Below are 12,786 nucleotides of genomic sequence, written 5' to 3'. Positions count from 1 at the left end.
GAAAATAATGCCCAAACATTTATTCACACAGTACCTCAGCAATGTAAACGATTCTACATTCCAGCAAAAACGTTTAACATGAGAATAGTTATTAAAAGGATTAGTGACCTTAACACAGTAGTTCCGGTGAAATACCATCCCCAGAATACTGAAGTGTATACATACATGTCATTTTAACGGTATGGCAGGCTTTTCTCATCAATTCCATTCAGAAAATAAAAACTGCCACATACCTCAATGCAGATTCATCTGCCCGCTGTCCCCTGATCTGAAGCCTTTACCTCCCTCAGATGGTCGAGAACAGCAATATGATCTTAACGACTCCGGTTAAAATCATAGTAAAAAATCTCTGTCAGATTCTTCCTCAAACTCTGCCAGAGAAGTAATAACACGCTCCGGTGCTATTTTAAAATAACAAACTTTTGATTGAAGTCATAAAAACTAAGTATAATCACCATAGTCCTCTCACACATCCTATCTAGTCGTTGGGTGCAAGAGAATGACTGGGACTGACGTAGAGGGGAGGAGCTATATGCAGCTCTGCTGGGTGAATCCTCTTGCATTTCCTGTTGGGGAGGAGTTATATCCCAGAAGTAATGATGACCCGTGGACTGATCACACATAACAGAAGAAATGGGTTATAATTTAAAATAAATAAAACAGAATATGAACCTAAGCAAACTGAAATGCAGTTTGCTTAGAATTCTTATGCAGAAGTTGCAAGGAGGGGGGATTTCATTATTGTGTTTGCTCACTGTCTGACTTGGATGAGCTCTTTTTTTTTTTTTTTTTGCTCCTTCCTCAGAATTTCATACTGTATGTAATTTAAATGCTGATAGCGCCACATTTAATTGTCAGTTCTCTGATGTGACCTGACAAAACAAGCATTTGAAGTACTGCTTAGCATTGCTGCTTAGCAAAAGAAAGCCTCGTTTCACTTGGAAATTTAAATGCCAATTCCACTTAAACAATCCACCGGTGTAGAAAGTTAAAGAGCAATACTGATTCAGACTAGCTGACCCTTAACTAAGGGTTATCTTATGATAATTCCGCTCCTGCGCTTTCATTACACTACAATTAGGCAGCACAAGGAAGTGAAGCGAAGGCTATCATTGCCGAGCTGCGTAGAATTAATATTTAGGGTCATCATTGTGGGATTGACAGTCACAACATGAAAAATATACAGGTAAACTAAACTAGTACAAAAATGTCATGCTTTTGTGACTGCATCTTATAAGAATATACCTTTTTTATGGTAATTTGCATTATGCCTGAGAGAGAGAGAGAGAGAGAGAGAGAGATTAAACACCACATACTTTGGAATAGATGGCCATGTCAATAATTCTATAATCAGATTTCTATCATCAATGCCAAGTTGCAGTTAATTGTAGGAGTAAGGAATCTGAAAAGCTATAGTGGCCCGTCTGTACTTGCAATTTACTAACGGGACTTGATGCCAGGGAAAAAGGAAAGGGAGATTTTCATGAGTTTATATAAGGCAAGTTATCTGCTGGGTTGGAGGAAACAGCAGTGAAGGTTTACTGCAAACAGGAAGAAGCCATATGCAAAGAACAGCTAAACAAAAAACAAATTACTAGCGATGCCCTGAAATCTCAGAAGCTTAAAAATGGAGCTTGCTGTCTCTAAAACACCAACACTATTTTTAACATCTTTATGTGAGAGAGAGAGAGAGAGAGAGAGAGAGAGGAGAGGAGAGATATACACACAAAATACATGGCTATTGATTGCATTTTGGGTACAGCATGGAAAATACTTTCAGGATAAACTGAAGAGGACACTGGGTACAAAGCCCCTAGGGATTTACCAGACCTATTTAAAAATAGCAACAAAAACTAGCCAACACCCTTTCCCATCAATAAAGTGTGTTCCATGTTAGAAGTTTATTTATATCCACCATCTCCCTCCCTTATTGTGCTGCCAGATCAATCTTTGCCTATGCACCTACCTATAATGCCACTAAGTGCTCACAATACAAAAGAGAGCTTGAGTATGAGTTGACTCGCTTGGAAATATCCAAATTAATGAGAACACAGCACAAGTTATATTAAGTGTTACTTTAAAGGGATGCTTTGTATTGTAAAAACACACTTTTGTTAACATTTAAGATGCAATATTATGAAACTTTAAGCGTTACATGCTAGCAAGACAACTCTAGTCTTTCTGTAGTTTCTAACTACATTCCACCATATGTGAGGCAAAAGACTTGTGGTTTGCAGCAGCACTTTAAAATTTCATAATACATTTTTTAATTAAGTTTCTCTTGCAAACACTCAACGACTCTTCTTACTTGCAAGTTTGGAATGGCTGAACAGACAGTGAACAGCTTTACTTTAAACATTATACATATCACATAACTCTAAGCTTCAATGGCAAAAAAAAAGCATAGGAAAGAAAAACATAAAACTATTGAAAATGAAAAGCACAGAATAAACTAAACTTAAAATGAAACTCAAACATGTGCTGCAATCTCCCTCCATTATATAAAAAAAAAAATGTATCAGTCTTACCGGCACACTTGGTACTTGTAATAAGTGGAGGGCCTGGCTGACCTGTGCCACCTTCTCCTGGCCTAGTGAGAAGAACCCGTATTTCGTACTCTGTGTCTGGATCCAAGTGCCAAAGCTTGTAAGTTGGTGCATTCACAGCATGGGTTTCAGTCCAGGTTCCAGAGGTCATGCGGTACTCAACTTCTTTTAGAATGATTGGTCCATCACCAATGATAGAATTGGCATTCAGCTGGATAAGCAAGTATGTTGGACCAACACCAAGTAGCTGAGGTGGGGCAATGGGTCGAGGAGGCTCTGTAAAAGAAAACACAGAAACAATTTAAAAATATATATATATTTAAAGAAATATTAAAGATTTCAGTGATCTGAATGAAAATACATGCATGTGCCAAAACGGCATAATTTAAATACAAGGTTTATTTTATACCACCTAAAATATGAATGGTTTATGAATGCTGGTTCTGTTTAAAAACCTAATGACTATATACAGTTTGCAGAGAAGGAAAGGACACACTAATAAGATCTCAAAAACATAAATTATGCTTACCAGATATTTTCCTTTCCTTCTCTACAGGGAGAGTCCACAGCTGCATTCATTACTTGTGGGAAATACTGAACTAGGCCACCAGGAGGAGGCAAAGACACCCAAGCCAAAGCCTTAAATACCTCCCCCGTTTCCCTCATACCCCATTTATTCTGCCGAGGGAACAAGGAACAGTAGGAGAAATATCAGGGTGAAAAAAGTGCCAGAAGAAACAAGATAAAATTTAGGGCTGCCCATCAGAGAACACGGGCGAGAGCTGTGGACTCTCCCTGTACAGAAGAAAATTATCTGGTAAGCATAATTTATGTTTTCCTTCTTAATACAGGAAGAGTCCACAGCTGAATTCATTACTTGTGGGAAATTATACCCAAGCTACAGAGGACACAATGCTAACAGGAGGGTAAAAAAAAGAGAGGCGGCCCCAATCTGAGGGCACCACAGCCTGCAAAAACCCCTACTCTCGAAGGCTGCTTCAACAGATGCAAAAAGAAAAGGACAAAACTTTTTGGAAAAGGAATGCAAGGACCACCAAGCAGCAGCCCAACAATTAGATCTATAGAGATCTCATGCCAGAGACCCAAGATGACGTCACTGCTCTCGAAATGAGCCGTAAACTTCTGAGGAGGCTAGTGTCCCGCTGTCTCCTATGTCAAGCGGAACAGTCGACAATGCCTTCAGACCCTTGCACTTCCCAGATACAATTATTCAACAAGAAAACTGTCAAATTCTTATGTAGCCTGAAAAAGATATCAAGACCTGATTCCCTAAAAAGGTAAAACCTTTTTTCTTCTAGAGAAGGAATTGGACATATAAAAAATAAAAACTACAATCTCTCGATTGAAGTCACAAATACACAACCTTAGGAAGAAAAACTAACTAGGCTAGTAGAACAGCCTTATTATAAAATCCCAATAAGGAGTATGTGTTGCAAGGTTGCAACACAGAGACTAAGGCACATAGAAGCAATCTACAGATGGAGTAGATCATTGAAGATAAACTTTAACGACCACCTCCTGCAAAGAAACAAAAGTAGCCTGATGCACCCCCCTAAAAAACCCTCAGAGCAAAATGCTTGCCTGAGGAACCATAAGAATAATCGGTAGGGAATCTCCTGAACCGACAGTCCCCCATAGGACACGCTCTCCCCAAACTAACAGGCTAGCGACCAAAGCAAAACTGCCCGGAAGAGTTTCAAGAGATGTTCCTCAGGACAGGGAGATCTGGACAAAACACTGGAGAGCGATTTTCCCAACCGGTATTCCAGGTAAGTTTGCTAAGACAGATTCAAAACAGCGTATGCCGATGTTCTGGCCTCGGCTGAGATGAGACCTGTCAAAGGAAAGAAACCCAAGAAGAGTCATATGACAAAAAAACAACACCCTCCTCCACAGAGCCAGCGATGGTCTGAAGGGGGGCTGGAGGGCACAACCGATGAGGTAAACTCTAACTTCACAAGATCTAAGGAAACTCTTCCTGCCTGTAAAGACCAATTTTGCTTTCAGGGATCCACCCTGGCACCTATACCAGATAACTCTAGTCTAGATCAATCTCTGAGGATCGAAGAAGACAGATGACAATCCCTAAAAGTCTTCTAACAATTGATAGTAAGTAAACCAGAATCGTCAAGACCAGGGAGCTACTGATAAAACGGGAATCAGGATCCTGCCAAGTTAAACCCTAGATCCCCAAAAAAAAATTGGATCAGAAATTAGGTTTACTGGAAGAGACGGTCCATAACAACCGGCTTTCACCCAAAAGGAATGAAAAGGGAAAGATATCCTTTACGACAGCGATCTTGCAGAGTTCTCAAACAAAAAGGAAGAGAGAACCCTATAATTTCCTCCAAAAAGGAGACATAATAAGCTCTGCCTAAGTGCCATAGAACCCAAATAGGACGGGAGACCCCTCCCTTTTTGGACCATGAAAATATTCTCACACTGCAATAGGTAATAGGGCAATGATCAAAAGTCATCTAAAAAGCTTCCCTCTCTCTGCCGCAAGACAAAATCAAGGGAAGAAAAACTGCCCGGAAAAGCAGGATGAGAAGCCTAGCTCCGGCCTCTAGGACCAATATGATCCAGAATCAACGCCCATCCAAGATAGAACCTAAACCAGGTCCTTCCTGTCATCTAGGATAGATGGACCCGCTCTGCCTAGACAGGAAATAGCTAGAAATAACTCCTTCTCTGGAGTAGAAGGAAAGAGTAGACTTAACCGACATATCTGCCAGAGCAACTCAAGGACTTAACAGAATATTCTGAAGTTCCATCTAATGGTAGGAGACTGAGAATAATCCAAAAAACTAAAAAGTATCAGCTCAATGGCTTAAATCTGTTCCGAAAATATTGAGGGAAACATCACCTCGAACGGAGACTGAGATGCTTCTACCGGAAGTCTCCAGAAAACGCAACAACCTTAGTCGTTAGTATCTAATATCGCATATGACTAAACGTCTTCGTAAAAAGTGTTTCTACAACAACCAAGAGCTCTAAACAAAAAAACTATCATGAAAACAGAATAGAAAAGGAAATTAGGCAAGTGCACAAAAGTGATAGCCAAGAAGGAATGTGCAAAAACAGGACCTGCCTGTCATACGACACAAACCTCCCTATAGAGCTCAAAACTGGGATACTAAAATACAAAACAAAAATGATATATAGACGAGAAGGAAAAGGATCTCCATCCTTCTCCACTCATCTAATCAAGATCACTATCTGATTTAGAAGACTGAAATTCGACTGACAGATCAGTAATAGGAACCTCTAACATTGCCAAAACTTCTCTCAGAAGCAAGCGCAGGCGTGTCATAAATCTAAATGCTAAATTCTTTTCAGTCAGAGGAATCAAATCAGCAGACTCCGACCCTGAAGGTCCAACCTCTGAAGCCTCAGAGGGAACCACATCCCCAGATGACTGATCAGATACAATTGTCAATTTACACAATATCCCTGGGCAGGAATGCATGGATTAACCCTTCACTTGCACGTAGCAGGAAGAGGCAAAATCGCTAAGGCCATAGAGATGGCCATGCGGAACTGTGCAGGAACCTTTGGTGGAAAAAGTCCCCTTCAGGCAAAGGAGCAGCAGTACCCGGGAAAACTGCATGTGTAGGAACAGAAGAATCTAGGGAACACACCTCATGGGATGAGAAATCCTCAGAGGCGGGCGGCTCAGTGGTCTCCAACATCTCAACATTGGTTGATGAGAAAACTCTGTTGCGTCATACGGAAGATAATTGAGAGGGCTGGACTACCCGGGCCTCCTCACAATATACACAGGTATCAAATTCTGTATTAGAGGGATCCCCCTCTAAATAATCAGAATCCTCCATATCAAGTCTAATTTAATTTAAATTATAGAAACAACATCTGGCACCTTATACCCCCAATGGCTGGGGCACTCACCACCTCCTATGACCCAGACAGATAGAGAAATTCGCTCCTCTCTGCAGACACTCGGTCAGGAATAGGAAAAAAACGTTACCACTCCCGGTCACACTGTGCGTCATGCAGGAACGGCCCTGCTAAGGAAAAGCACGCCAGCTTAATAAAACTGCGCAGCTCTCAAATTTGAATAAAATAAAAAATAACCTGTAAGTTTCCTCATTAGCCTATGAGCCCAAATGTCTCCTACACATAAAGCAGCCGAAATCACATAATTATTAAAAACCCCACTGTTCAATAATCCCCCTCAGGGGATATTAACCCTTGATTCCATAAAGATATGACTGTGACCCTGTTTTCTATAAAAAAAGAAACGATCTTACCAGAATCTATGCCGTGGAACCTTCAAGTTTGACAGACTGTAGCGTTGCTTCTGACATGGACTTAAGTTGAGAAAAGCAGGCAGCGGAACTCGTCAACGCTGATTGCTTAGGAGCTGTTAATATGAGTCTGGATGGTTTCGCAGAAAGACTCTCCCTGCATCTCCAGACTAACTTTCATCAAAGCTCTCACTGAGAGGCTGACAAAACTACTTAAAACTCCAGTCCCATCTCGAAGGGTAGATACCCTTCCTAAGGAACTACTCCGAAATCTTCTGTTACTTCTCTGCCAACCTCCTGTGATGAAAGGCAAAGAATGACTGGGGATGAGGGAAGCGGGGGAGGTATTTAAGACTTTGGCTGGGGTGTCTCCTCCTGGTGGCCAGGTTCAGTATTTCCCACAAGTAATGAATACAGCTGTGGACTCCCCCTGTATTAAGAAGGAAAGAATGCCTAGAATGAATGTGTTCCCACTTGGTACAAATATGTAATTTTCCTTTCACCACACCCCATCTCATACAGTGTTTACAGCAGTGCTGCTGTGCCCTAAGAACCTCCAGCTAAATTACATAAAGTCTGAAAGACAGACAGATAAAGAGGGGCACTGTACACTCATTCTTTATTGCCCGCTATGTCTGTAATCTACATGAAATTATTCTGCCTTTGCCACTGTCCCCAGAAAGTGGACACATAACAGCACTTACAAACGGATGGTGTAAGATTATTTTACCCTGTTACTTGCAAAATAATTGCTTAAATTAGTGCCCAGTCTCATTTACATCCTGCGACTCAAAGAAAACCACAAGAGACATTCATTTTTATATTTATCATCTCTACCACATCAATCACACTGGTAACATGGCACACTGGCACGGAACACAGAGGGTCATGGCCAAGAGAGGCACAAACTCCACTGTATGCAGACACTAGTAAATGCAAATGTAACCAAATGTTTTCACTTTTGATCTGCTATAATCAGTCATATTTGCTGGCTTTAAAGGATGATTTAGTCTCTTGAGTCTACTCAAGAGATTAAGGGACCACTCCAGCCTCAAAGGAAGTGAGCTCCAAGTGATGGGCACCGTAAACATATATGTTTAGTGTGTGTATGTGTTCTCCCCAGGACCTTTTTAGTGGGCTGATATCACTGACCACTGGCTAAATTTTAGGGCTGCAACTAACGATTATTTTCATAATCGATTAATCGGCTGATTATTTTTTCGACTAATCGGATGAAAAGAGAATCAATAATAGTTTTCTATGTTTTAAATAAAATCCACATAATGAGTGTTACAAACACATAAATAAATGTGTAAGGCTTTGTCCTGTTATTGATATAAAGTCCTTAGTGCTTTTGATTTAGTTTTTTAATATTTTTAATAAATTGTGATAATATGTACCAGATTCAACCTTTATAAGTATATATTCGTTATTCTTAGAGCGGACTAGATATTTCCCCTAACCTTATAGCTGGTTATTTACCATTGCATATAGATATTCAATATATTTTTATGTTAGAATGAAGTCAAGGGTTACTTTATTGAGAGGCCCCTTGCCAAGGTAGAATACACTTAGTCAAAACCTCCAGGAAGCGCTCAGACACAGCACTCGATGCGGCAATGGTTACCAGGAACCCTGCAGTGGCCTTCACGTAGAGAGTCACACCCCCTCCAATGCGTCGTAATGACGTCAAAATTTCACCCGACTGGTGCGAGGACAGGAGCGTTCCACCTGCGCTCCAAATTCAAACAGTGATCATAGTAGTCAGCGCACCCAGGTAGGCAAAAGGAATGCAAAGAAACGGTTGATTGATCCAACTCCTTTATTGTAATGAGTCACATTACAAGTGTATAGGCAATAGAATACACTTAGCATTGGTGAAGAGCTAACAAATATAAAATCCCACTTTGGTGAAATTGGCAAAACCCTACCTCAACAGCCTTTTCTCTGCTGCAGGAAATATAGCTGCAAACAGAGAACCAGCCTTAGCCAGAAGCATGTGGACATGATGAGATTTTTGCATTTCAATGCAAAGTTTCTGAAAGAGTGAATAACAGAATGTTATTAACAGTGATAGTCTAACTCTTTCGAGTTCTACCTCTTTTCAAACAGTTTGTGGTTTTGTTTTGTTTAATTATAAAACTGTGCTCTGCTGCTTAAAAATTGAAGAAACAGTTGTGTTAATGTAAAGTTTTAGTCTGAAGTTTATATTTGTAACACTCATTATGTGGATTTTATTTAAAACATAGAAAACTATTATTGATTCTCTTTTTATCCGATTAGTCGATTAATCGAAAAAATAATCGGCCGAGTAATCGATTATGAAAATAATCGTTAGTTGCAGCCCTAATCAAGTGTATAACACAATTTTATTTAAAGTGACGTTTCATATATATATATATATATATATATATATATATATATATATATATATATATATATATATAAAAAGAGGTGAAGAATAGGCTACAGCACTCCAATAAGTTTTCAGTGACTTTATTCAAAGCAAACAGAAATAGGAGACATTTCGGGCAGTGCCCTTTCTCAAGCCAAGTGATTAAAACAGTGTACATATCACAATTATATAAACTATGATAGCTACTACAGGTGAATACTATCTATTTATTATAATTTAAAGAAAGTGTTCACTAATTTTACTCTAGTGCTCAATTGTGTATGTATATATACACAAATATATACATAAATACACACACACACAGACATATATAGTAAGCAGATGAGCTGAATCCAACGGACGGTCCAACGAAAGGATCCAAGAAAAGCAGGCACAACAGGCTTTTAAGCAACAATCAGTTTTAAAAGAGAAGAAAAAAAAACAGACGCTTCGGCTCTAACAGGAGCCTTTTTCAATGGTGTTGAGACACACACACACACACACACACACACACACATATATATATATATATATATATATACACACACACACACACGTGTGTGTGTATGTATGTACATTATATAGAGATTATATATATATATATATATATATATATACAAACACACATATATACTTATACACACAAAAACACACACATATATATATATATATATATATATATATATAATCCATTCTAAAGATATCACATATATTTATTATGTAGCTGCTTTTGAAAACATTCTTCTGCAGATTATCGCAGGCCCTTGTGATAGGAGATGGGTTATTTTTCAATAGAAACCTTAGAAACAAAGCCAAGTACCCAAAAATAAGCCACACATATTCCAAAGCTGAAAGAACCTTGATACAAAGAGAGAGAGATAAAGAAAGGTCTGTGTGTCTGGGGACAAGCATTTGAGGTAGCCGAGTTCATGTCTATAAAGGGACAGGCACCACATACTGCAGTCTGCCAAAACTTACTACAATAGCGTGTTCACCCGCCAAAATAAACATCCTGCGTACACTCAGGGAGATTCAGGCTCCAGGGAACTTTTATTTCAAAAGTACAGAGGCACTTCAACAAAGACCGGTTTGTTTATGAAATTCATGTGAACGAAGAAGATTCTGATAGGTTTGGCTGCAGGAACACTAGGAGACAATACATGAACCAAAGACCTTTAAAGGGACAGTCTAGTCAAAATTAAATGATTCAGATAGGGCGTGCAATTTTAAACAACTTTCCAATTTTCATTTATCATCAAATTTTCTTAGTTCTCTTGGTATTATTTGTTGAAAGCTAAACCTAGGTAGGCTCATATGCTAATTTCTAAACCCTTGAAATCCGCTTCTATGACAGTTTTTCACTGCTTAAGGGCGTTAGATCATGTGTGCTATATAGATATCATTGTGCTCACACGTGGAGTTACCTATGAGTCAGCGCTGATTGGCTAAAACGCATGTCTGTCAAAAGAACTAAAATAAGGGGGCAGTCTGCAGAGACTTAGATACAAGGTAATCAAAGAGGTAAAAAGTGTATTACTATAACCTTGTTGGTTACACAAAACTGGGGAATGGGTAATAAAGGGATTATCTTTTTAAACAAAAATTCTGAAGTAGACTGTCCCTTTAAATGATCACCATGAGAAACTAAGTGGAGCTAAAAACAACTGAAAATGTACAATAGTGCGCAATAAGAAAAAGATAGCTATGGGAGGGAACATGCTTCAAATATGCATGCCATGTCATAAGTGTTCCATCATTTGTTTTAGTTAATTATACACAAGATTAATCTACGATGACTGCAATTTTCCACAAACCTTTTTCTAAAATCTTTAATGTTGTTCTGCATTCTTATGTCTACCCATCTGACTCATAATATCATAAGCAATTTTTAGTGTTTAAGGTCTAAATATAAACTAGGTTCTAAAAAATGTCACTGATATTCAGGATTTGGTCAAATGTATTTCACCATTTTTTTTTTAGTAACAGGTAACAGAATTGCACAATAAGCATATCATCACATTAGAGACCATAAACACCTTAAGATTGCAATATATATATATATATTTTTAATTTAGATACATATATTGTTCTAACTGCATTTGAGCAGAAAACAATTGCCAAGCATTGCAGTTAAAGATGAAATAATGAGCGTCGCTGGCCTTGTCTTTTGCAGAAACAAAACCTGTATTGTTTTGCCCAAATAATCTGGATTTTGGCTTTTGAAAAATAACTGCAGGTAAGATTTTAATTTGTTAAAAAAAATGTATAGATTTGGCTGATGTTATTCTCTAACAAGACAACAGGAGAATCTTGTGATTGCATGTAGTTTAGCATCCCCCTTGAATTAAGAAAAAAACGGCAAACATGTTTGCTATAATGAGTTAAACACAGATAGTACAAACATTCTCCTAAATGAGACGCTAACAAGAATATATGTAACAATTTTCTTTTTTTTTTTAATAATTAGGGATACCGTGGATTCACTATATAGACGGACGGTATAATACTTAGATAATTATATGATTATTTAACATTTACTTATAGGCCTGATTGAGGTGTGATATAATAATGTTATAGAGGTGTGATATAATAATGTTATAATTAAAGGGACATAATACTCATATGCTAAATCACTTAAAACTGATGCAGTATAACTGTAAAAAGCGGACAGAAAAATATCACCTGAGCATCTCTATGTAAAAAAGGAAGATATTTTACCTCACAATTTCCTCAGCTCACCAGAGTAAGTATTCTGACAAAAAGTTATACTTCAGCTGCTGTTCAGCTGCAGGTAAAAAAAAGAAGAAAAAGAAATGAACAGCAGCCAATCAGCATCAGCAGTGCTGAGGTCATGAACTCTTTTACTGTGATCTCATGAGAGGTCACTTAACTCTCATGAGATTTCATAGTAAACTTCCTTAAACTGAATAGGGGAATTAGATGAGAGTGCACAAAGCTCACCCCTTTGCCTGTCCCAGGACAGACATACTGATTTGCTGCCTAGAAGTCCTTTACAATGGGATGTGGCTACTATTTTAGGTAAAATATCTTTCTTTTTTTACATAGAGATGTTCAGGTGAGATAAAAAAAATGTTGGCGACAAAAACGAAACGTCCAGAAATGACACACTGGCGTCACAGAAGACGCAACCTTGTGAAGGACTCGGCGTCAACTAAGACGCCGGAAATGATGAAATTGTGTCAACAAACGTAACTTCGCACCAAAAAAATCTTGCGCCAAGAATGACACAATAAACTTTAGCATTTTGCACCCTCGCGAGCCTAATTCTGCCTGCGAAGTTAAGAGAGTCAATTGAAAGAGACTACACCCCAGGTAAGAAATACATTTTTCCTGAAAAAAACATTTCCCAGATATGAAACTGACAGTCTGCAAAAGGAAACCTGAATCATGGCAAATATAAGTACAATACATATATTTAGAACTTTATAAAATACATAAAGTGCCAAACCATAGGTGAGAGTGTCTTAAGTAATGAAAACATACTTACCAAAGACACCCATCCACATATAGCAGATAGCCAAACCAGTACTGAAAC

The 12,786-nt window shown here is 38.5% G+C and overlaps 1 protein-coding gene across 6 annotated transcripts in view; it reads right to left on the bottom strand.

The window, feature by feature from the left end:
* The window catches only part of PTPRK (protein tyrosine phosphatase receptor type K), an 865,926-nt gene that overhangs the window by 391,212 nt on the left and 461,928 nt on the right, over positions 1–12,786 (bottom strand). For all 6 annotated transcript variants that reach the window (XM_053710702.1, XM_053710703.1, XM_053710705.1 and 3 more), the window contains exon 7: positions 2,529–2,822. In XM_053710702.1, coding sequence (XP_053566677.1) covers positions 2,529–2,822 — 294 coding nt within the window. The remainder of the gene's footprint in view (positions 1–2,528; positions 2,823–12,786) is intronic.

Source organism: Bombina bombina, chromosome 4 (genome assembly GCF_027579735.1).
Source record: "Bombina bombina isolate aBomBom1 chromosome 4, aBomBom1.pri, whole genome shotgun sequence".
Taxonomy (NCBI): Eukaryota; Metazoa; Chordata; class Amphibia; order Anura; family Bombinatoridae; genus Bombina; species Bombina bombina.
Note: the sequence above shows the minus strand (reverse complement) of the source record. Positions and strands in the feature narration are given on the sequence as shown.